Genomic DNA, 25,689 nt, shown 5'->3' with positions numbered 1-25,689 from the left:
TAGGCATGAAAGTTGGATTAGTCCTGAGGGAGAACCTGTCAGCTTGAAAAATGATGAAGGGCTCTACTGCCATAAGTGCTTGTAGCTCTGAAACTCTTCTAGCTGAAGTGATGGCCAGAAGCAAGGCTGTTTTCCAAGAGAGGAATTTTAACTCTGCTGAAGCTGCAGGCTCAAAGGGGGATAACATGAGCTTTTCCTTCACAAAGTTAAGGTCCCAAGCTGGGGTAAGAGCTCTTCTGGGTGGCCTTAAAATGTTAGTCCCTCTTATGAACTGTTTGATGATAGGGTGAGAAAAGAGAGGTGGCTCTGTGCTGTAATGAGCAGTGATGTCAGAGGCATGAATTTTAATGGAAGAGAAGGATAGGCCCACGTGTAGTAGGTCTGCTAGGTAATGCAGGATGAGAGGTAGGGAGGGCTGTGCTGTTTCAGCTCCTTTAGCCTGGATCCAGGTGCAATACCTTTTCCACTTGTCAGCATAAGATTTTCTAGTGCTGGAGTGTTTGGACTCGCATAGAACATCCTGGACTTGCTTGCTTAGACAGGCAACTGGAGGAGAGGGTAGGGAATAAGCCAGGCTGCCAGGTTCAGGGTCTGCAATTGTGGATGCATGAATTCTCTGTTCTGCTGGGTGAGGAGAGTTGGGATCTGAGGTAGGTGCCATTGTGGCAGGGGTGACAGACTGTGCAGCAGTGGGTACCAGTGCTGGCGTGGCCAGTCTGGGTCAATCAAGACTGCTCTTGGTTTTCCTTCTCTTATTTTGAGTAGTACCCTAGTAGAGGTAGATGGGGAAATGCATAGATCGAGAGGATTACCCATTGGAAGGCTAGGGCAGCCACTTTCCAGGCCTTGCTGTAAGGTTCCCTGGTGTAGAATTTGCTGAGCTGGTGATTGTTGTGAGAGGCAAAAAGGTCCACCTTCAAAGTGCCTCATTTCTGGGTTACAAGGTTGAAGGTGCTGTGGTCTAGCTGCCACTCGTGTGGGTCTAGGAGGTTTCTGCTTAAGTTGTCTGACAGAGAGTTTTGGGAGCCTGGCAGGAATTGTGCTTGCAGGTGAATCTGCATGGCTGAAGCTGTGTGCCAAAGGGTCATGACGATCCTGCAGAGGGGATAACAGTGAATTCCTCCCTGCTTGTTGATATACCACATCACTGTGGTGTTATCTGTTTTGATCAGTAGAGGCCCGGTGGAGAGTAGGGGTCTGAAAGCTGTCAAAGTGTGCTGAACAGCTAGCATCTCTTTTTGTTTGATGTGCACATGTATTTGATTTTGGTTCCAATGGCCGTGAATGCACCTGCCATCCAAGTGTGCACCCCAGGCATAATCTGATGCATCTGTGGTTAGGTTCTGGGTGGCGTGGGGTTGTGAGAAGGAAAGACCCTTGTTGTGGTTGCATGCTGCTGCCCACCAAAGAAATTCTTTCCTTAGATAGGGTATCATAGGTATGACAGTTTCCAGGTCTTCAGAGTGTTGACACCAAAGGCTTTTTAGGTACCATTGAAGTTTCCTCATATGCAGTCTGGCATATGGAATGAGTAGAATGCAGGATGCCATGAACCCTACAGCTTGCAGGATTTTCCTTGCGGATAACGGAGTTCTGGTGGCTAGTTGAGAGAAGCAGCCTGTTAGATAGGCTTGTTTTTCTGGAGTAAGGAATGCCATCTGGGAAGCTGTGTCCAGGCTTACACTCAGGAATACAATTTTCTGAGTGGGTACTAGTTAGGATTTCTTTTCGTTTATAGTGTACCTCAAGGAGGTCAGTAGGTGCTTTACAAAGGTCAAGTGCTGTAACAGCTTTTCCTGACTGTCTGCCTGAATCAGGCAGTCATCCAAGTAGGGATAAATTTTAATATTTCTTTGTCTGCAAAAAGCAATGGCTGGAGCCAGGCATTTTGTGAAAACTCTGGGAGCAGTGGATAAGCCAAAGGGAAGCGCAGAGAACTGAAAGTGCATAGATCCTGCTCTGAAACTGAGATATTTCCTGCAGGAATCCCTGATTAGGATGTGTAGATAAGCCTCCTCTAGGTCTACGATGGCTAACCAAGCATTCTTGGATAGCACAGGAAGAAGCTGCTGGAGGGTGAGCATTTTGAATTTTGGTATCACCAGGAAGGTGTTTAGAATTGATAGATCGAGGACTGGGCGCCAGGTGCCCTCTTTTCTGGGTACCAGGAAAAGCCTGGAACAGAAACATTGGCCTATCTGGTCTGCTGAAACAGGCTATATTGCCCTCATGGAGAGCAGGGAACGGACTTGGTTTTGTGCCTCTGCCCACTGGTTTGGAGGAAGATCTGGGAACCCTTTTGGGATAGGTAGAGTGTAGAAATAAAATTTGTATCCCTGGGACACTATGTTGAGAACCCATCAGTCGTTGGTGATAGAGATCCAGTTTTTGGCATGGGAGAACAGTTTTCCTCTTAGGGGTACAGGCCGGTGGGCAGAGGTAAGGGGTGGAGCTGTAAAGTCATTGTGAGTTCTTTCCATAAGGGGGTGGCATAGCACTCCCTGTTTTTGAAGTGCAGGAATCCCATTGCTTAGATCTCTGCATTCCCTGGGACTGCTGTCTGGGGGGGGTCTGCTTCCCCTAGGTCTTGTCTGAGCTGGTCTTGAGGGGGCTGGAAAAGACCAGTGCTTGGAGGGGCAATGCCTACTGAACCTTGGAGGCTGGACCTTAAAGAAGTCTTTAACTGTCTGCATAGATTTAGCTTTTTCTTCCATCTTTAAGACCTCTTCTGCCTTGGTGCCAAATAAATTGTCTTTGTTCAATGGTGCATCCAATAGGTTTGATTTGACATGGTCTGGCAAGGCCTGTTCCTTAAGCCAATCATGTCTTCTAAGTACAGAACCCGTGACTGCTGCTCTACAGGATGCTTCCAGGGCATCAAAGCCACATTGCAAGGTGTGTCTAGTAACTTGGCTTGCAGAATGCATAACCTCCTGTAATTCGTTATTTTCTGCACAAGCCGGAAAGGTAGATTTTTTTTTGTTTAAGGAGTTCCACTGTATGTTGCTGGTATTTCAGCATGTGGAACTGACAATTTAGTGCTCTAATGGCAAGAGTTGCAGAGGTGTATACTTTTTTATCCCATCTGTCTAAAGCTTGGGAATCCCTGTCCGAGGGGGTGGGATTCTTAGCTGTGGTTGCTTTTATTCCTTTAGGTCTTCGGGATATGACCTCTGGGTCCGCAGTAGGATTTCTGAAAATAAATTTGTGAGAGTCAGGGACTCTGTAATACCTGTCAGGCTTCCTGGGAGCAAGAGGAAGGGTGTCAGGAGTTAAACTGGATTCCATAAAAACATCATCCACAACATCCAGGACATGAGGAATGTCTAAAGGTCTGTGCTGTGGTAAAGCTAAGAATTCCCCGAGTCCCTTTTTGGACCGAGGATAGTCCTGACACTCCCATTGGAAATGCTCCCTTAAAGTATGTAGGTTTTCACCAAATGAAAAATCCTCTGGAGGAGAGGCAGAAGGAATGGATTCCTCTGCATCTGAATCCTCATAAGCAGACAAGGGTTGCATGTCTTCATATTCAGAAACCTCAGAGTCATCGGACTCCTGGTCAGATAAAACTGCTGGGGACAAGTCTCTTTTTCTTTGGGAAGGGGTAGGCTGGCTTCTCCTAATAAGCAAGATGAGGTCTTCCAACATTTTAAGCATTTGAGATTGAGGCATGGAAGCAGGTGCTTGAGCTTGGATAGTTGTTTTTTTAGGCATAGTTTGTACCCTGGGCCTTAGAAACTCAGTAGTTTTAGAAAGAACTGAAGACGCGAAAGAAGTGGTCGGTTTGTGTCGAGTATCGGTAGTGTGAAGAACTTCCTCGGAAGCCGGTGCCAGCTCAGCAGCTCCGGACCCATCCAAGATAGAGACATCTGCAGGATTCTTAGTCAAAGAAGAGTCTCGTGGCATACCGGACTCTGAACGGGTCTCGGTAGCGGCCTGCGAATCCACAGAAGTGGGCATCAGGGGCTGCGAGGGTGGCCTAATGGTTAAGGTGTTTGCCTTGCAAGCACAAGGTGCAGGGTTTGAGTTTCACAAGGGTAATTGGCTAGGCTTAAAATGGCTCGCAAGGGCAGTTAGTGTAGTACTAATCTATGAACCTATGAACCTATGAAAGTGACTCACTGAGGACTGGTGAACTGGCAACTAGCTTAATGGAAGAGTAGTCAGCAGTTTTGGACCTGTGCAGTCTCTGTCTTTATCCTTACGTTTTTTCAGAAGCTCAGTAGTCGGACGGCTTACCGAAGCCATTTCGGAATACAGAGATAGAGAGCGAATATATTTGGCTACAATAAGGGCCAGACGATGTATAGTTCTGGCTTTGAACAGAGCCCAAAACCAACAGGGAGGGACATTGTGGTCTGGGCCTAAACAGGTGATGCAGTAAGAATAGAAATCTCGGTGTGGTATTTGCTTTCCACAGGTAAGACAATTGTTAACTTTTTCTGACATCGGTTAGAGCAAGAAAAAAGGATCCCCAACGGGGTACTTAGCTTTAGAAGACTTCAACTTCAATTCTGAAATGAAAACTCAGGTAGCGGCTGACCGGCACTCGTGCGAACTGCTTCTGCTTCGGGCTCCTCGGCAAGAAAGACTGATGTAATGGTGTCGGCTGCCTGATTTTATACCACTGATGACCTGTCGTCAGTCCTGGAGCGACAGCAACCGACGCAGAAATACTAAGCCTCTGGTATTCGGGCCGACTGAGGGCTACCCCTGGCAGGATAACCCAAGTGTGATGACTGCAACAGTGAAACATGACCCAAGTGTGATGACTGCAACAGTGAAACATGAAGAACATCAATATGCTCTTCATGACTAAGATTTATAACTAAATCATGTTGAGCATTCATTGTGTTAGCTCATGCTACATGCAGATCTTTCTCCTTTTCCTGCCTCTGCTCAATGATTGATCTCTCTTTGCCATAAATATATCTTTAGAAGCAGTGAGAGTGTTGGATCTTGCCCCTAAGCTGGCATCTTGTTAATAATCAGACTGCCTGATTAACTTTTTATTACGAGTCTGTACAGAGGTTTTGTTGTCAAATGGATTCTCCTCAGTAATGGATAGATCTTTCCCAACTAATGCCTCTGGTTCCTTATTCAGTTTAGTATTATCAGCACTCTCTGTATCATTCACCTTACTCATATCAATAGGTCTATCCTTTGGCCATGTAAAAATCTTTCCATTTTTGATATCAAGGAACTCCCTTTTTAACTTCTTTATCTTAGTTCATTCCAACCTTGTTTCAAATGCTGCAATATTGTTATATAGATCATCCAATTTACTCACAAACACATCAGTAACATATCTGCTTTCTATTTCCTTCTTTTGCTGCTCCAATTCTGATAGCAGATCATTTATATGGGCTTAAAATATTCTATCAGCAGTCTGACATAATTTAAACTTGTTTCAAGGTTGATTAAGAACTGTATGTGGGCATGACTAAAACTCTCAGACCCCTTGGGATTACCTTGGGATAGAGGCATGCTTCCAGATGAAGCTGCTGTCACTGTAAGTTTTTCAGTTTGCACAGCGAATTCTCCAAACCTCTGTAAGCTGTAAGGAACGTTTCATGGTCGTTCATCTTCCTCTGTGCAGGATCATGTGTGTCATCTAGAGTCAAGTGTAGTAAAGAATTCCGCATAACTCTGGTTAGATTTCGCATCAAATTCTATGTTCACATTTGGATGATAATCCAGTTTGATGGTACTATCCACACCTTCTGCCATGTGTGGCCGATCTCCGAGAATACATAAAATGAAATCAAAACAAAGAATAATCCTGACTAGTAAAGGTTGATACTGGAATGTATGTATGGAAGTCAAAAAACAAAATACCAAACTCACCATGGCACTAAACATAATTGAAGAACTTTAATAAAATGCATATAACACGATACATACGCATAAAACAGGATAAACGCTTTCGAATAAAACTCTTCCTCAGATCTAACAATTCAAAATTCTAAAATTACTTAAAAACTTTCTTGCACCAATCACATTTGAGATGTAAATGAGTTGTGATATTCATCATGAACGATATTGGTCAGATTAAAATGACTTGTAGTCACACGGTGTGCCAAATGAAATAACTTCCTGATCATACATACTTTCAAACTTACTGTTGAATGGAAGTCCAATACTCGCACACACACACACAATATATATATATATATATATATATACACACACATATATATATATATATATATATATATATATATATACATATATATGTATATGTATGTATGTAATTCACTGAAGACAAATATATACTGTATCCAACTCCTTAAAGACAAAACACCATCAGCCAACTAGCTAATAACACCTACTACACTCCAAAGTTCTACCTAACAGCACTGAGAGAAAAACAAAAATCTCTCTTGGTAGACGAGGAGTACAGGGAGAACCAATAAATAAGCTATAAAAAGCTATTAAACATAAAAAAAATGCTAATATTTTGAAGGGATATGCAATCCTTCAAAACGTATCTGCAGTCTTCAAGCAGCCAATGAGATCTGAGGTACCTGAATTGAATTTAGGGAATTATGGGTAGGGGAAGATTCAGAGCCCTGGAACCATGGAAGGTTCAAATTCAGTGCTGCAGTTGGACCTGGTGGTATCTGACATCCGATATGCTGAATCGGGCAAAAGAGGCAACAATGGATCCACTGTTTTAGAAGTGCTCACTGTCACAGATTGATATTTTGCATTATACTTCATTTCCACTACAGGTGTTGTGTTGAACTTCTGGTCAGTACACTAAATAAACTAATGGTCTACAACACTTTGTTGAGTTGCCTTTACATCAGAAATAAAACTCCTACTTATTTTTCCTGAATGTATTTCTTTTGACGCTGGACTTATGACATCCTCCTCCAGTTTAGACTCATATGCAGTGAAGTATAATACATGATGATAATGTGGAATATCCAGCTGTGTTTTATGACATATTACTCTGAAATATATGTTACATGATTACTGGTCCTTTACTGTTAAGTGCTACCAGTAGCCTTACACTGACATTTTAGTTCTGTTTTTGCCATTTGTTTTGCAACAAAATGCACACTGTGCATTTTTCAGGTTGACTAACACAGAAGATATAAGACTTGTAGAACTAGTGTGCTCTGATGAAAGGAGAACTAAAAGTATATTTTTTTCTCATATGTCATTTTTACATGTTACAGCAATTTGTGCACATGTTACATGTTCTAACTGACAAGCACACATTTGAGGATTCTGCAGTATGCCTTCCCTAAAAGTCACCATGTTGGACAAAATTAATAAGACTATTCAAGGGTCTTGCCTTGAAAATTTCTTAAGAATATGTTAAAGCAGTAGACAGATATTGCCAATTGAAATTAGTGTGAAATTCATGGCAGAATGGCCTTTTGTTTATTGAGAAACTGCAACATTTACTAACCAGTTAACAGAAAAAAATGCAACATTCGTCTCACTTCAGAGAAAAATAAAGACAACTAAACAAAGATATGATGGCGTGAATTTAGGCCTCAAGGGAGTATGTTCTGTTGTATAAAACAAATTGTTTTACTCTTTTGTAGATGTTGCAGTACAAAAATGACTTTTTAAGACTGATTTTTTTAATTAAAATTTAAAATGCATATTTTCTCTTGCCATTAGGGTTTGAACTCAATCCAAGAGGGTGTTACAGATAACTGCCAGTAACAATCCCTGAAAAAGTCATGAAAATGTTAAAAAGATTAATCCTGTTCGAGACACAGGCTTTCATATACAAACAACAAATAGCAAAAATGGAAAACAATTGCATAAAATCCAATGTCATTAGTTTTAATTTGCAAGACAAAATCATATTTGGCATATATTACAAGTTAAGGGGCTACACAAACAGTTCATTCAATGTGGTCTTAAGTATATTATGTTTGTTACCTGTGGAAAAGAGTTTCTTAATGGAAGCCAACAACTGAGGGCAACCACACCTGCCAGTTTTTGCTGTGTTGTTAGAGCTGTGTACAAGGATAATGCCCCACCCTGTAAGGCAATTCAAACAACTTTAAGGATAAAAACAGATTTCTCCCTAGGGGAACAAAATTGCATCACAATACAATTCAGTTAGTACGGAGAAAAAGGATCAGTATACAATTCAGTTAGTAGAAACTACATAGTGACACAATTATAACATTAATTCAACTACACATCTGTAGCAAGTGCCATTTTCTCCACTGTCAGTTTACACATCAGGAGAATTTCAAGAGTCAACACTTCTTTGAATTCATCTGAAACACCCATGCTTCTGAATTAGCTCTGCTTGTCTGTTGTCAGAATTGTTACTAAAATGCTCAGATGGGTTAGACAAAACACTAACACTTAGGAAGCTAGAACATTTGGTAAACTTGAGTGCCAGAAAATGCCAAGATTCATCACAAAGCTAGAGGCAAACCATTAAAATGCATTTAGAAATACAACATGCAATCAGTTTTTACAGTATCCCCTTGGCTGGATACTCAATTTTTGGCCTTGACCATTTTTACAATCTATGTTTAGATTCATACAAACTTACTTAGCTACGTGTAGTTCTGTTGTGTGAGAGTACTTCCTTTAAAAGTACAAGCATTTTCTCATTATGTTAGATAATCAGTAAGAGGACTTACTGTCCTCTTGATGGGGACTATGGTTGGACCATCCCTTCCACAAGTCAAATTTCTGCATCTTTTTTGGGAGTTCTGCACTTTAGAATGGCCATATACAAATAATTCAAAATGTAATCTAATCCATTAACTACAAGTGAGCTCTTCCTTTGCACCTGCCATTCCTCTCTGTAATGTCAGCAAGGCTTTTCTGCAACTGAAAATGTAACAAAGACGTGATAACCCCTACTCCACTAACAAGTCATATTCTAATATACACATTACAGGGAACCTCAACAAATGATGCTGACTGAAGGGTCTACCCAGCTACACAGTGATGGTAGAGAGGTATTAGTGGCCCACCACGGAGGGTTCTATCACTGAGCAACTGATGCATTCCTTTTACTTCTAACATCAAGGAACCTCCTTCATAGGTTCCATGGTGGAAATAAATCCAAGGCAGTAAGATGCCAGAGTGGAAGAAACCAAAGAATCATACCAGAACAGAACTAATGTGTGCTAGTCCTAGAATTTGCTCCTGCCAAAAGAGGCATGACTGCTGAAGCCACAATCAAGACAATAACACCTACAAAAAGGAAGCACTGCAAAAATGTCAGTGGTACTAACATCTAAACTAACCATTTTAAAACTAGCAAAGGAAGCAGCTGCTCCCTACAGTGAGGTAACCTTTGACCTTAGTAAACGCCAGACAGAGAAGTCACTTGAAAGAGATGGGAATACAGCTGTCAATCTACGATGAAGCATCTAAATGGCAAATAAGGGCCCCTTTTTTTCCACAGCCAAGGAGATGGACCACTGATTTGTTTAAGTAAACCAGCAGAGATATTTTTTCAAAACATCTTCAAGGAGTTGAGGGGGTCTTCTCTCCTTTCTGGTTTCTACTATACAGATAAAAGGGAGATGAGCTGACTAGCTCAAGATAAACAAAATCAAAATCACATTCTAAGTAGATCTGGTATCAAGGTGTGGGAACACAATATCAGAAAGGGATCAAAGGAGATTTCCACAACAGTAGGCCCAATGTTATATAATTCTCCTTGCAGAGGCACAGCCACTAGGAGGGAAGTTTAGCCCAAAGATAACTTCAGCACAAAACCTTATGGCAGACAGTACTGAACTTGGGAGTCCAAGCATCCTGAAGTGGATAACAGTACTCCCAAAGAAATTGTTCAAGCATTCAAAGCTGGGATACAGTCCTGCCCTTCATAAGGAAATATGGTTAGGAGACTGACCATGATTCTTCACAGGGACCCTAGCAAACAGGCATCTGAAACCTAAAAGATATCTGCAACTGACTAGTGACAAAAACAGAAGTTTCCAGGTGCAACACCAAATAGAAAGCTTCTTAGCAGCTTCCACACCCACTGGTCCTTTCCCTCACTCCTGGTTCAGTCCCTGAGGCATTGCCAGCTGTCAGCTAAATCACGATGGATCGTCCTGCCCAAGAATGAGGAAGTATGATACATCATTACAGGACTGGGAGTTAAAATCCATGTCCAACAAGGCTACAAATAAATGCCAACAATGAGAGTGATTTCCCACTCTGAATTCTGTAATGAGAGACAACAACAAGTGACATAATGAGATGATGCACAGGAAAATAGAGAGTCACAGACAAGAGAACACAACTTGAATCTCCCTCTCTCTGCCAGATGCACCAAGCAGGAGAAGGGGAGGATCCATGACTCCCTTGATGGTGACAGGAATGACTGAGAAGAATCCCACACCTCAGGAGATTCAATCCGGACATTTGAAAGTGTAGCTCCAGGTGGGAATACGGAAGGAATGGGGAGTGAACATCATGACATTATCATATAGAAATCTGAACAGGCAAGTAACCACTCCACATAAAGCTTGCTTGGAAAGTGTATATTATAGACTGGGTGCTAAACTGCAAAACAGGAAGGCTCAGAAGAAACTAGACCAGATGGTCAAAATGCCTAGGTGTCCTACCCTTAGCCTCAATTAATTAAGACTAATGACAGAATCAAGTAGACTATGTAAGCTACCCCTTCATGGGCAGATATCTGCTAACAGTGATATGACAGGCCATGGAAAAAAAAAGACATTTTCAAAATTCAGTGCAAACTGATCATCTGTACAAGGGTCTTGAGACATGGGACTGACAAATGGAAAAAGTTCAAAATGTGTTGCAGGTTTGTCACCAGATTCATCAAAGTGCAGAACAATATCCAAACATTTCAGGCATGCTACAGCAGTGAAAATGTGACTTTAGTCTTGTTCAGAAGATGGAATAAGGTTCAAATTTTGGGCAACACACTGCACTGACATTCAGGCTACCAAACCGAAACCACCCAGGCCTTCATGGGCAGTCATCAATAGAAGCTCCCAGCTCTACCCCTAAAAAAAGCAATTAAATGAACATCAGCTAGAAAATGGCAGCCCTATAGGGCTACCACATGCATATAAAGTACTAAGGATAATGAGACAGCTAAACTGACTTGCATGTCATGAAGTCAATTCTTCCACAGGTGAAACTACATCAGCTATGCTTATGAAGCCTACTAACATGGCATGACCTGCTGTCAGAAAGTGACGAAATATCTGCAAAAACTAAAGATCTGTAAAACTAAAGAAATACTTTTTTGCTCTCAAGAGTTAAAGTGTATGGGAATACTGAATGAAAATATAGCTCAAGTGCAATACACAGGAAATTTCACTGGAAGGAAATATGACTGAAAACTGGAAGCTCTGGACTTGTACATTTGATTTACTCTCCACTGCATGTTAATTAGTAGAAAAGTATGAAAATATTGAGCTATATTCCTGAATGCTGCTTCAGCAGAAGCCATAAAGGCTTTTATTTCTTTTCTTGACAAGAAGGAGAAAGATACAGTAATAAATTAAGCTATTGCTAAGAACTGCTATCGGCCTAGAAAGAATATGCCATTTATTAGTTCTTTTTAAGAACACTGATCTACAGCCACTATAGGTACTTACATTACTGAGATAAAAACAGAGCCAAAACTTCTTTGTGCTATGACACATGATGAATACCAAGAGAAACATGTCTGACCTTATGAATTGCTGTAGACATTTGTAGAATGTGAAATTACTAGTAGAAAGAACAATGTACAAGTAAAATGACAGTATATAAGGAAATAAGCCTGGGATGTGCTGCAATAAGTAATTAACATGAAAAACAGAACCATGTGGCAATGTAACAAAGATGCAGTCTAGAAAGAATGCTCACAGGTTCACAGGCAAGTGCTAGGCTAGCTGCTTTGTAGGACATTTTAAGTCTAGTCAGTTTCCCTCAAATGTGAGAATCAAACCATGTACCTTATGGCTGTGAGGAAAACACCTTAACCATTATGCCAACCCTAGCCTCTTGCTCATGCAACTGAAATTTGAGCATGTAGTAAAAGTGTGGCTATAATCATTTGGGAAAACACTGTCCTTCACTTAATCAACGCTACAGAATCTTGCTAGAAAAATATTTTTGCTTCTACACATTTTAGAAAAAAAATTAAACATGTTCAAAAGAATTTGCGTGTGGCTGAAGAAAAGTCTGAAAACAGCACCAGCACATAGCTTTGAGTAGTAAAATGGAAATGAAAAGTTAAATAATGAAATCTGAAAATGCTTCTGAACCACTGACACAGGAATGCAGGTCAGAATTGTCAGAAAAATCATAAGAATTAATGGAAAGAGTGGTAAATTTAATTTAGACAACAATGCACAATGTAATATTTTGTCAGAGAACATTTTTAAACACTGGACATTTTTATAGCTCTGAAGAGATCAGTGTATACACCAACTCCTCTGGCCACTGGGTGGCATTAGTTTTCAAAAGTTGCTAACATATGAAAACAAAATGAGACTGCTAACATTTAGGACTGTTTGGCTTCTGAGAAGCTAGGAATAAAAATGTGATTTCACAGTACAAAAAGTATAGGGTGCATGTGTACAAAATCATTCAGGCAATCGCACAGAAATTCTAGGTACTCTGCAGAATCATTACAATGACATCGAGCAAGGTCATAATTATTTATTAAAATGCTTAAGCAGCTTGCCTTAAGACGAAAATATACAAATAAAATCTTATGCTATGTCTGTGATTCACACTCCCAGAGAAGTAACAGAAGCACTCGACAAGAAAAAGGAGAACGGGGCATGAAAAGAAAGGAGAGCCTCTGCATCACTATGATGCAAACAGCATACAAGAATATGTGAATAGCAACAGAACTGTTGTAAAGAAAGTTAAAGGTTCACAACTGAACTGAACTGCAAAATATGAGAATGTTTCGACCTTTGCATATTTAATATTCCATCAAGAAGGTATAAATTCCTTAGAGTTCCATTTGGCATTTCATCAGTACCACATGCATTCCAAAAATCTGTTACCTAGGTAACTGAGGGTTTTGACAGTGCCGTAAATAGAATCGATGGCCTATCAGTGTTAGGGTCAGACACAAGTATGGCATGACATGGAATAATACAGTTGCTAAACAGAATAAAACAGCATAATTTCAAGTTAAATAACAGTAAATGAAAAACCTGAGTAAAAACATATATAAATAATACTCGAATTTCAGAGTTCTAAAAACTGATAGACAAAAGGAGAAGTCATATAAATGCCATAGCCAGAAAGCAGACAGACAGTAATGGAGGCTTCTGAAATGCTGTGCTATTGTTCAAAATTTGCATCTAATATGCTTGAGACAGCTATGCACTATGAACAGGAACAGAGTTCTAGACTGTTCAAGAAATTACATAAAGATGCATCAAGATCAAAATGCTACTCAATACCTAAAGAGGGTAAGGATCCATCAGATCAAGCTTCATACATCCCCATTTCAATACTAAATCATGATTATAAAATGTTCATGTCTATAATGGCTAAAGGAATGGCAAAAGTAATGCCAAAAGTGATAGCTATGGATCAATGTGGATTTGTGGAGGTGAGGCAAACATTTGACAACATTAATAGAACCGTGATGATCCAGAGGGAAGAGAATGTAAGAAAATACCATTGTTGGTGGTGGGTCTTGATGCAGGGAAAGCATTTGACAGAGTAAGCTGTGACTTTACGAGTAGAGCAATGGAAGCATTTGCATTTCCTGAAAATATTCTACACTTGATTAGGAGAATATATGAGGGATCAGAGGTGAAAATTTAAGTGGGTGGGGTCCTCTCTGACAATTTCTGCTTGAGCAAAGGAACCAGGCAGGGATGTCCTCTTTCCCCTTATTATTTGCATTATATTTAGAACCACTGGCAAAAAAATAAGGGACTCAGAAATTCAAGGATATAATTGGTATGGTAGTCAAGAAAAGCTGTCTTTATTTGCAGATGATATTATTTTGTACCTAAGCCGTGGAGGTGCAGCGGTAGCGTTGTTGCCTCACAGAAAGAGGTTCTCCCATTCGATTCTCGGCTGGAGCACCTTCTGTATGGAGTCTGCATGTCCTCCCCATGGTCGAGTGGCCTTCGAAAGACATACGTGAATGGGCGTGCCTTTGTTGAAGGTTGGGCATTGGGCTGGCACCTCGACACCATAAAAAATAGACTGCCAATCATTAGCGGACTGGAGTTCCGCTGTGGCGACCTCTAACCAGGAAAAGCCGAAAGAAAACAACAACATTATTTTGTACCTGACAAAACCAGAAAAAGACATTATAGTGTTGTGGAACATTTTGAGACAGTTTCAGATCTTTTTGGGATACAAAATTAATGAAGCTAAAACAAAGGCAATAGTGGTAAATTATGTACCCAGACCCATTTGACATGTTAGTGAGGACCAAATCCAGTATGTTTGTTCCTCTTGGGTTATGAACAATTTGTTCCAGGGCATTTGAGTTAAAGTCAAGGAATAATTTTGCACCAGTAGGTTTGGGCTAGCACAGGTTTCCAGGTGATCGTGGGATAACTGAAATCCCCATAACCAGAGTGTTTGATAATGCTTGGATTGTCTCCAGTTTGGTCAAGTAGGCTTCATGTGTGTCATGACCCATACAGGGGAATCTATAAATGGCTATGACTTGAATGGGGGTCATACCCACCATAACTCCATGGAATTGTCCAATTTAACTAGATGGGAGGTGAATTTATCTCCAATACATAGAAACACTGCGGGGCGGCCGTGGTGGCACAGCGGTTAGCACTGTCGCCTCACAGCAAGAGGTTCTCATATTCGATTCTCAGCTGGGGTGCCTTCTGTGCAGTGTCTGCATGCCCTCCTTGTGGTCGCATGAGTTTCCTACTACATCCTAAAGACATGCTATAGGTGGACTGGACACTCTAAATTGGCCCTAGGTGTGACTGGAAATGTGTGTGTGTGCCTTTTGTGGAAGGTTGGGCGCCGGGCTGGCAACTCGACACCGTAAAACTCCACAACCAATCGTTCTGCGGACTGTTGTTCTGCTGTGGCGACCCCTGACCAGGAAAGGCCAAAAGGGGAAGAAGAAGATTAAAAATGATTCTAGTGTGGCAGCTAAGGATATGTGGGAAGAGACTAAACACAAGATAATACAAAAACTGAGAAAATGGAAGCTTTGTAACATGGATATGGATAATAAGATACAAGCAGTCAAAATGTTTTTAGTCCCTTTAGTCTTATACACAGGCAGGCATATTTTTATCAACCAGATGAGAAGTTGTGGGTAGCAATTAATAAAGAGCTGAAGGACTTTATCTGAGAGAGGAAGATGGCAAGAGTCAAGTGGGATAAGCTGATTCTTTTCTGTAGAACAGGGTGGACTGAGATTACCCAATTTGAAAGGGTATTTCAGAACTACACATTTAAGACTCCTATACATAACACAAGCGGAAAACTATAATTCAAAGTGGAAAGGGATGATGATGAAACACTGGGGAAGCTCAAGAGTTGGGAGGGTGGCCTAATGGTTAAGGTGTTTGCCTTACAAACACAAAGTGCAGGGTTTGAGTCTCACAAGAGATAATTGGTTATGCTTAAAATGACTCGCAAGGGCAGTTAGCTTAGTACTAATCTATGAACCAATGAACCTATAAGAAACAAGGAGAGACTGGGATTTTGGATGAAGGCCTTTAAGAAGAATAACAATAATCATGCCAGATATTATACCCATAAAGTGGCAGAAAGAAGAAGAACTAAACCAACACAGGAATGGAGAGAGACAGCCTGCCGATAGGATGACTGCAATTAAGGATACAGACAAGAGGGGGCCAGAACTTATTGGAGAAACTGGAAATGGAACCAAGGTATTGAGAGCAAATAACTAGAGAGGGAAAGATGACAGAACGGGAAGACGCCAATAATTTATTTGGACTGCAGGTTAAAGACTGCCTTCCCTATCAAGGATTGATATCGGAGCACAGGCAAAGAGAAAGAAATAGGGGGGTCCTAAAGAAAAGACGAGCACTGGTAGAGTTTTTAACAGAATCTAGAACAGAAGCTCCCATTAAAAAAGAATAATTAGTAGAGCATATAAAATATTGCGCGATAACTACAAGAATCAATTAGAGGAGGTTACAAAGGATTGGGTAGAGAGCCTGGATAAGCAATTCACAAAGAAACAATGGAAGGATATATCTGTGTGTCTCCCAGACATGCAACAAAATATAGAAGATTTAGAATTTTTGCTTGGAAATGTTTACATAGATATTTTTATATCCCAAGTAGACTCCAGAGAATTTTTCCTCAGCAGGTACACAGTAAATGTTGGAGGTGTGAAGGGGGAAGAAAGAGGTAATTGAGAATATATTTTCTGGGAGTGTGGTGAGTTGGTGGACTTTAAGGATTCCCTGTGGGAGGAACTGTCGGAGATGCTGGGTGAGCAGACTAGTCTGACGAGGGAGATGATTTTTCCAAGCTAATCGGAACTGTCTAGCCAAGGTAACACCTTGCTGTGTTCTAATAATGGTGGCTGCCAAAAACGCAGTTACTAAAAATGGAACTCAAAATCTAAACCAACTATCCTGGCAGCAGTAAATATAGTAACAGAGATAAATCAACTTGTACTGAGATCTTTAGAAAAGGGTAGGGGCAAACTACATGGGAAAAATGTGAATTGTGGGAACAATACACAACAAGGGAGGAATGAAGCCTAAAAGGCAGCAGGACTTAAATGAGCTATGTGATGTTTGAGTGAGAAAGATTAGGTAGATTATAAGTGATGTATAATGTTTGCAACTGGAAGTGTGTCAGTATGGTTTGTGATGTAAAATGCTTGTGACTAGGATTGCGTCAATGTGGTTTGTTTTCACTTATATAAATGTATGACTGCCTATGTATTAAGTGATAATTTAGTGAAGATCTTTGTTGTTAAAAAAAAATAAAACAGGAATTGAATAATTTATGTAATACTGCTTAAGTTATATGATATATGGCAAAATATGTGAAATATAATGTTTATGTTAATATAGTTTGATTACTTATAAATGAATGTAAATTTGTCAATGTCAAAACTGATAATTCAATAAAGGTGTTTGGGGAGGGGATCAAAATTCTACTTAAATACACATAGAAGCCAGTCACAATGGTATGCAACCCATGAAACTACAAGAGAACAGATCAACTACATATGGGTCAAAATATTTTCAGAGGCACGAAACAGGCACACTATCAGAAAAAGAACTGTTAACAGCATTGTATGGATATCCCAAATTACATAAATTTGTCTAAAGTAAAGGGGCTGAAATGGAAGCAGACTGCAAAACTTATTCAGAAATTTTCTGAAGAAGGTACCTCTGAGATTGCAGATAACACAGCTTAACCTACAAGTGTATAATCTGAAAATAAAATACCTTCCTGGCATGGGACTACATGTAATAGATATTTTGACCACACAGCATTTACCAAAGAAGCATAAAAGGGTGAGAGAAGAAGAAATACAGATTCTTTGCAGAATTCTACAGTTACCTAGTATACAGGAAAAAAAAAATTAAGATACACACTGACAATGATTTAAAATGTAGTTACAGAAAAACATTATAATGAATGGCAAAAATCATTAACGAAAGAATAAAATTATGCCTTATTCTTTATTTATATAATAGGTAAGTTATGTCCCAGTGCTTATTGTTCAAATTTACAGTTGATGATTAACTCAAAAAATGCTTCAAAGGATACATAAAAACATCTACGAACTGTAATGTAGAATGCAAATTCAAATAGGATAAATACATGTCTAAAGACACGCTTCTGGAGCATTTCTCCCCGGGCCTCCGCTGAAAACAGGATCTGTGGAACCTAATCGGACTTTCCCGGTCAACAAATGTTAAATAAAAATAAAAAATAAAATAAACAAACAGTAGAGAGTTGTCCAAATGCACTCCAAATGAAGACATGACAGTATACCCAAATGCCACACAGCCTGGAACAGAGTGGGCAAAGATTTGTTGCAGTTCACAAAAATTGTTGTGTGCAATGTGTGTGCAGTTTTCTAAATACCCTGAAATTTACATAATCAGTGCAACTCTGATTACTGCATTAACACTTGTATTCTTGAGACACAACATAACTTATCTGACAGTGGTCTGGAACACAAAAAAACAAACAAAAAAAATCCGACAAAAGATTTGTGAGTGAATAAGAATTCAGAAATCTAACATTCAGTCCACCCTCTCCAAAGTTTAAAGGGCAACGTGCAAGTAGCTAAACAGTGAAAAATCTCATGAGAAAGTGAAGTATTATAAGGACTCTCAATTTTGTAATACAGGAATACTCCAGTGCATGGATTTGGTCTCTGACTTACTCAACTGTTAATAGGTAGAAGATTGAAAAATGAACTGCTAATACATTAAAATTAACATAAAGGAAACACTGGAAATAAATTAATAGACTGGACTACTACTATGACAAAATGCACAATAGTACTATATTTACAACTCAGAAGCAAGGCAAAAAATACCAAAGCAGTGGGAGTGCTTGTGTCTTAATACTAAAATGGTTGCTAAACAAACCAGCCAAAGGTCCACTGTTCAAATGAAATACAAATGTTACTGAGAACAAATCACAGACCTGTGCATAACAAACACGATGAAGTCAAAATTTCTAGAGGATGAACAACCATGATGTCAAAGCCAGCCTGCTGTAGCATAACAATGTGAAAAGTGTGACGGCCAGGAGCTGTGGAGACAAAGACTTCTGGAGGTGTATAAACAAGTAAAGCAAAAGCTGTAGTGTATCAAGAACGGTCACAAAGGCAACATTAGAATAATAATGACTGCTTAACTTGAGCAAGAAACAGCAATCTAAGTCCTGGTATCCACAGAAACCACCATATCCAGCAATTAAAGCAATAGTTGTTGAGGTTTAATCCACAGATATGAGATTGTAATAACATATGAATTATTATTGGCCACAGTAATTTATTTCAACCCACAATACACACATACACATGTCCCCACCAAATGAATAAATACATAAATAACGGCCAAATTTATTTCAGCTTGCTGCTGTCAGAATCATATAGTACAAACAACTGGAAACCACCCTGCAATATGTATGCACTTGCAAACACACGCACATGACCCTTAATTATAGCCACCGATATGACTGACTGTACAACTTAAATGTTTGATTTCAATGAAATAATGAATAAAGACAAACTGCGCAACAAGAATGCAACTTATCAGCTTAATGCTGTCAAAATACAGTGGGCACCCCACTACAACTCCCACATACCTCTCAACCTCTTAGCTCAAGAATCAAACAGAACTCTAAAAAAATAATGGAAGATAAAGAACCAAAATCAGAAAGCCATACTTCCCTTGTAATAATTACAAAGCTGTGAGAATATCAGGCTTTGCATTAGCATGCTTCTTCTGAAGGCTATTAAGTCTTAAACTCAATTGTCTGTCATGGTTTAACAATGGAGAAAGAATAGTTGTGTAAAATCTTACCATAACCATAAATGTCCTTCTCTTCTATATGCTGCAGCATTCATTACATGAGGGAATTCGCCTCCAGCTGACTTGTATGCCCTGCCAGTATACCAAAGTCTTAATGCTACTGTAAGGTACATGATGCCGCACACCATCCAGCATACATCGGTCATAAAGAGACGTCAAGTATAAAGTGGACGTCAGCACACACCAACCTCAGAACTGAATGCCGCCAAGCAACAGCCTGGGCTGAGGTGAAAGAATATGCCATCAGGAAAATAGACAAGAATCAGGGGGAAGGCAGGGGGGGTGGAAGTAATACTGCAGCTTACAGAAGAGAAGGACATCTACAGTTATGGTAAGATTTTACACAACTATTCTATGGCCATCTATTCATATGCTGCAGTATTCATTACATGAGGGAGAATGCCAAAGCTCATGAAAGATTGGGTGGAGGACCAGAAGCATTTTCTACAAAGCCATGCAGAATAGCTCTGGGCAAATCCAGCCCTGGACCTGGAAACGAGATCCAATTTATAGTGTTTAGTGAAGGTATATACAGAGGACGAGGTAGCTGCCTCCAGGATGGAGCTAGTATAGTACAGTTTTGTACCTACCATAAATGTAGATGTCCGATAGATATGCAACTGCAGTCATAACATATGGGTTGTCCTGCCTCAGGCAGCCCTCGGTCGGCCGGATTCCAAAGTCTGGGTCCGACGTCGGCTGATGTCGCATTTCTCTCCGACGTCAGAGCGGCTGGAGTACATAAGCATCAGCCGACGCCATTTTCTTCAGTGTTTCTTGCCCCAGATGCCAGGTGCCCTCCAAGGAAGGCTGTAATCAAATTGGAAGACAAAAACAGGATTCCAGACAAATAAGTAAGCAATAAACAGATACACCATAACAGATATCCCCAGCTAAGAGAAACAGGGATAGGAGTGGACCCAAGGCATAGAGGGGTATGGAGGGAGGGAAAATCCGACTGCAGTTGCATATCTATCGGACATCTACATTTATGGTAGGTACAAAACTGTACTATGTCCTTCAAGAATGCAACTGCAGTCATAACATATGGGTTGAATACCATAGCTTAGCTGGGGAAGGAGGAATGCTCTAGGAAAGAGATGGTGTGGCAATCAAACCGTGCAGGACTGCCGAAGCAAAGCCTGCTCTGGATCTGGAATATAAAGGGAGATTGTAGTGTTTGGAGAATGTATGCACGGAGCTCCATGTAGCAGCTTCTAGAATGTCTTTTGTAGGCACCCCTCTTAAGAATGCTGTAGAGGTGGCTGTAGCTCTGGTGGAATGTGGTCTGACATTGGCTGGAACATTCTTCCCATGGAAGGAATAACAAAATCTGATGCAATGTCCAATCCATTTTGAAATAGTCTGTTTGGAAATTGCTTTTCCTTGTACTCCAGGGCGTAAGCTACAAAAGCTGATCAGACTTCCTACTGGTCTTGGTTCTGTCCAGGTAGTAGCGAAGTTGTCTGTGAATGTCCAAGGTATGCAACAGTCTTTCCCCTTTGCTCTCAGGATTGGGGAAGAAAGTAGGCAGGTGAATAGCTTGATTTAAAGAAACCCTAGATACCACCTTTGGCATAAAAGTAGGGTTGGTTCTTAAGGAGACCCTGTCTCTGTGAAAGATTATGAACGGTGGTGTTGCCATTAGGGCCTGTAGTTCCGAAACCCTTCTTGGTGAGGTGATTGCCAACAGGAAAGCTGTCTTCTATGATAAAAATTGTAAGTCCACTGAAGCTGCTGGCTCAAAGGGAGGTAGAGTCAGTTTTTCTAGGACAAAGTTGAGGTCCCAAGCTGGCACTGGAGCCTTTCTTGGTGGCTTAATGTTCTTGATTCTCCTGAGGAATTGCCTTAACAGAGGATGTGAAAACACAGGCGGATCAGTGTTATATCTAGCTGAGATAGCTGAAGCATGTATCTTTATGGAAGAATATGAGAGTCCATTCTGTAGCATATCTGCCAAATATTCCAGGATGAGTGGGATATTCAATAATGATGCATCATGTCCCTTGCTGGTATTCCAAATGCTGAATCTCTTCCATTTTGCTAAGTAAACCTTTCTGGTGGATGGTCTTCGAGCTTCTGTTAATATCCGCTGGACTTCCTTGGAGAGAGATAGATTGAGGTTATTCATGGGATCTCCCAGGCTGTTAGCTGCAGTGTCTGAAGGTTTGGATGCACTGTTTTGAAGTTGTGTTGAGTCAAAAGTAGGGGCCATTGGGGAAGGCCCCACTTTTTGTTGTGACATATGCTCCGTAGTAGTGGGTACCAGTGTTGTCTTGGCCAGTCTGGAGCTATTAGGATCCCCTTGGGCCTCTCTGCTTTGATCTTTAATAATACTGTGGTCATCAGTGGCAGAGGTGGGAATGCATAAATTTTTAGAAAGTTCCAGTTGAATGAAAGAGCATCTATTTTCCAAGCTTGTGGATGGTATGTCCTTGAACAGAATTTTTGTAGATGATGGTTGAGGTGGGAGGCAAATAGGTCTACTTCTGGCCTGCCCCATGTCGAGGTGAGTTGTGTGAAGATTTTCGGATGTAACCTCCACTTGTGTGGATCTATGAAATTCCTGCTTAGGCTGTCCGCCAGCACATTGTCTTTGTCTGGAACAAACTGGGATTGCAACTGTATGTTTAGGCTCAGTGATTTTTCCCAAAGATTCATTGTCAGTCTGCAAAGGGGGTAGGAATGGGTGCCCCCTTGCTTGTTTATGCACCACATCACAGTGGTGTTGTCTGTCCGTATCAGTAGATGGCCTTGCTGAAGTTGTTGTCGAAAGGCCTCGATGGCATGCATTACTGCCAGCATTTCCTTTTGGTTTATATGCAGATGTGTTTCCTTTGGAGACCATTGTCCTTGTATACATCTGCCCTCCATGTGCGCCCCCCCCATCCAAGGTCTGAGGCGTCTGTGGTCATGGTCTGTGTTATCTGAGGTTTTTTGAATGACATACCTGTGTTTGCCTGGCTTATAGAGGCCCACCATAGGAATTCCTTTTGTAGGCATGGAATGAGTGGTATGGTTGTCTCTAGGTTGTTGCTGTGCTGAGACCATAGGCTTTTTAGGTACCATTGAAGCTTTCTCATGTGTAGTCTTGCTAATGGAACCAGGAGAACGCAGGATGCCATGTAACCCAGGGCCTGTAGGAATCCCCTTGCAGTCATCTGGGTGAGTTTTGCCAAACCTTTGAAATAATGAGTTAACTTCTCTTGCTTGTCTTCTGTCAGGTAAGCCATTTGAGAGGCTGTGTCTAGATTGGCTCCTAAGAAGGTAATTTGCTGGGATGGCTGAAGTCTTGACTTTTGGAAGCTGACTGTGTATGCCAGAGCCTGTAGCAATTGTATGACATAGTTCAAGTTTTTTGTCAAAATCAATTTGTCGTCCACTTGTATGAGGCAGTCGTCCAGGTATGGGTAAATTTGGATCCCCTGGAGCCTGCAATGAGCAATTACTGAAGCCAGGCATTTTGTAAATACTCTGGGCGCAGTAGATAAGCCAAATGGCAATGCTGAGAACTGATAATGCTCTGGCCCTGCAAGAAATCTGAGGTATCTTCTGCAGCTGTGTCTGATAGGGACATGCAGGTATGCCTCCTTGAGGTCCAGAGTAATCAGCCAAGACCCCTTGCCCAGCATGGGAAGGAGTTGCTGTAGAGTCAGCATTTTGAACTTTGGTAATATGAGAAAAGTGTTTAATGCGGACAAATCCAGTATTGGTCTCCATTGAGTTTCTTTTCTTGAAACAAGGAACAGTCTTGAGTAAAACCCCTGGCCTTGTTCTTGTTGTGGAACTCTTTCTATTGCTTTGATCTGAGCAAGCAGAGAAATTTGCTTGATAGCCTCTGCCCTCTGGTTTTGTGGTAGGTTTGGCATGCCTTGTTTTCTTGGTAAGGTATGAAAGTGGAACCTGTAACCTTGGTCTAAAATGTCCAAAATCCATTTGTCCTTTGTCAATCTGTGCCAACTGTCTGAAAACAGAGATAATTTTCCGCCTAAGGAAGCTTCTATTTGCTCCTTGGTCAGCGGAAGTAGAGGAAAGTCATTGAGATTGTCCCTGTGGGGCAGGGGAGACCCCTGTGTCACTTCTTTGGTTTGCTGGTTGCCATTGTCGTCCCCTGTAAGAACCTCTGTATTGTCTTCTTCCTCGTCCACGCCTGTTTTTACCCCTTTGAAATCTTTCAGGATTAGGAAAGGACCAATTTTTAGAAGGCCAATTCCTGCTGAATCTGGGTGGCTGAACCTGGAGGAAATCTTTGACCGTCTGAACTGATTTTGCTTTTTCCTCGATGGACTTTAACACATCTTTAGCATTAGTACCAAAAAGCTTGTTCTTTTCCAAAGGTGCATCAAGAAGTTTTGCCTTAACATGATCTGGTAGAGGTTGTTCTTTTAACCATGCATGTCTACGAATGACCGCCCCTGTCATAGCTGCCCTACATGAAGCTTCCAATGCATCATATCCACACTGCAGAAAGTGACTGCTGACTTGCTGAGAATTATGTACAGCTTCCTGCAAAGACTTCCTGTCTAAAGGTTCAGGAGAGGCCAATGTTTTCTGTAAATCATCTAACAGGTAATCCTGATATTGAAACATATGAAAGAGGCAATTCAGAGCTCTCATAGATAAAGTAGTGGAGGTGTAGACCTTTTTCCCCATCTCTCTAATGACCTAGCTTCCCTGTTGGAAGGCAAGGGATTTTTGGAGGTGGATGCTGAAACCCCTTTAGGTCCCTGAGAAATAGTTTCTAAATCAACAGCATGGGCCCTAAAGAAATGAGAATGTGTTTCTGGGACCCTATAATATCTGTCTGGCTTGGCTGGGGCAGGAGGAAGAGTATCCGGGGTAACACTGGAGTCAGAGTATAGGTCATTCAAAACATCAAGCACAGGAGGTATAGCCAGGGGCCTGTGTTGGGGCTTTTTAAGGAAGGTTCGAAGGCGCTTTCTTGAATCAGAATATTCCTGGCCTTGCCACTTAAAATGTTCCCTCATGGTATGTAGAACTTCCCCAAAAGAAATATCCTCAGGAGGGGAGGCCGAGGGGATGGAATCCTCTGCATCCGAGTCCTCATAGGTCTGGAAGGGCTCTTCCTGGCCATCGGAGTGAACAGAGTCCTCAGAATCTTCATCTGAAGGGATAGGGTCAGAGGGTTCAACCCTGGGCCTCTTATCAGGAGGAGGCTGGGATCCTCTCTCAGGATGGGCCTGTGAACCTCTAATCATGGAAATTAAGTCTGCGGCCATAGTCATGATTTGTGTTTCAGGAGTAAGCTGAGGTAAGGCCTTAGCAGTAAGGTGCTTGGTCTTGCTGGCTGCCTTAGCACGTGTGTAGGCCTTAATAGACATGGCCATAGGAGGCCTAGCAGCTCCACGTGCAGGAGTGACCTTATCTACAGCAATGGTCTTGGGCATTTCCTCGGTTTCAGTATCCGGAGGAAAATCTATAACTGGCGTCGGTGTGGCCTCCGGTATCGGAGGTGTCGGTAAAGTGGTGTCTTCGGTTCGGAGCTGTGAAATAACCGTCTCAGGGGGAACCGGAGCACTCGCGGTAGGTTTTGGCGTGGAGTCGGTGGAAGACGCGGGCCGAGGATGTCGGTCCCGGTCTTTTCGTTTCTTAGGAGTCTGCGATGTCGGAAGTTCCGACGGCATTGTATAAGCAAATTTATCGCCGAAAAAGTCTTCAGCGAACTCCGCCTGGCACCTAAGAGTGCGCTTATTGAAGCGAGCACAGGCGACACAGGCCGAGACGTCGTGGTCTGGGCCAAGGCAAGGAAGACAGTAAGAGTGGAAATCCTTATGAGGTATTTGTTTACCACAAGACAGACAATTGTTAACTTTTTCAGTAATTTCTGACATCGGCTGAGGCAAGAAAGGTCCCCAACGGGGTACTTAGCTTTTTTGATGACTTCGGATTCGAAGAATACAGGAGCTGACCGACCGGCACTTGCGAACTGCTTCTGCTTCGGGCACCGCGCGGCAAGAAAGACTGGAGAAAATGGCGTCGGCTGATGCTTATGTACTCCAGCCGCTCTGACGTCAGAGAGAAATGCGACATCAGCCGACGTCGGACCCAGACTTTGGAATCCGGCCGACCGAGGGCTGCCTGAGGCAGGACAACCCATATGTTATGACTGCAGTTGCATTCTTGAAGGGCATCCAAGCCTTTAAAGAAGGCTCCCGATGAGGACACAGCTCTAGTACAGTGT

At 41.5% G+C, this 25,689-nt stretch overlaps 1 protein-coding gene across 1 annotated transcript in view; it reads right to left on the bottom strand.

Moving 5' to 3' along the window:
- The window catches only part of LYPLA1 (lysophospholipase 1), a 501,567-nt gene that overhangs the window by 156,906 nt on the left and 318,972 nt on the right, over window positions 1-25,689 (bottom strand). The window contains exon 7 of the mRNA XM_044065511.1: window positions 7,909-8,010. Coding sequence (XP_043921446.1) covers window positions 7,909-8,010 — 102 coding nt within the window. The remainder of the gene's footprint in view (window positions 1-7,908; window positions 8,011-25,689) is intronic.

This window comes from Protopterus annectens, chromosome 3.part0 (assembly GCF_019279795.1).
Source record: "Protopterus annectens isolate FY-2018-M chromosome 3.part0, PAN1.0, whole genome shotgun sequence".
NCBI classification, from domain to species: Eukaryota; Metazoa; Chordata; order Ceratodontiformes; family Protopteridae; genus Protopterus; species Protopterus annectens.
The sequence above is the reverse complement of the archived record's forward strand: the minus strand, read 5'-3'. Positions and strand labels throughout refer to the sequence as shown.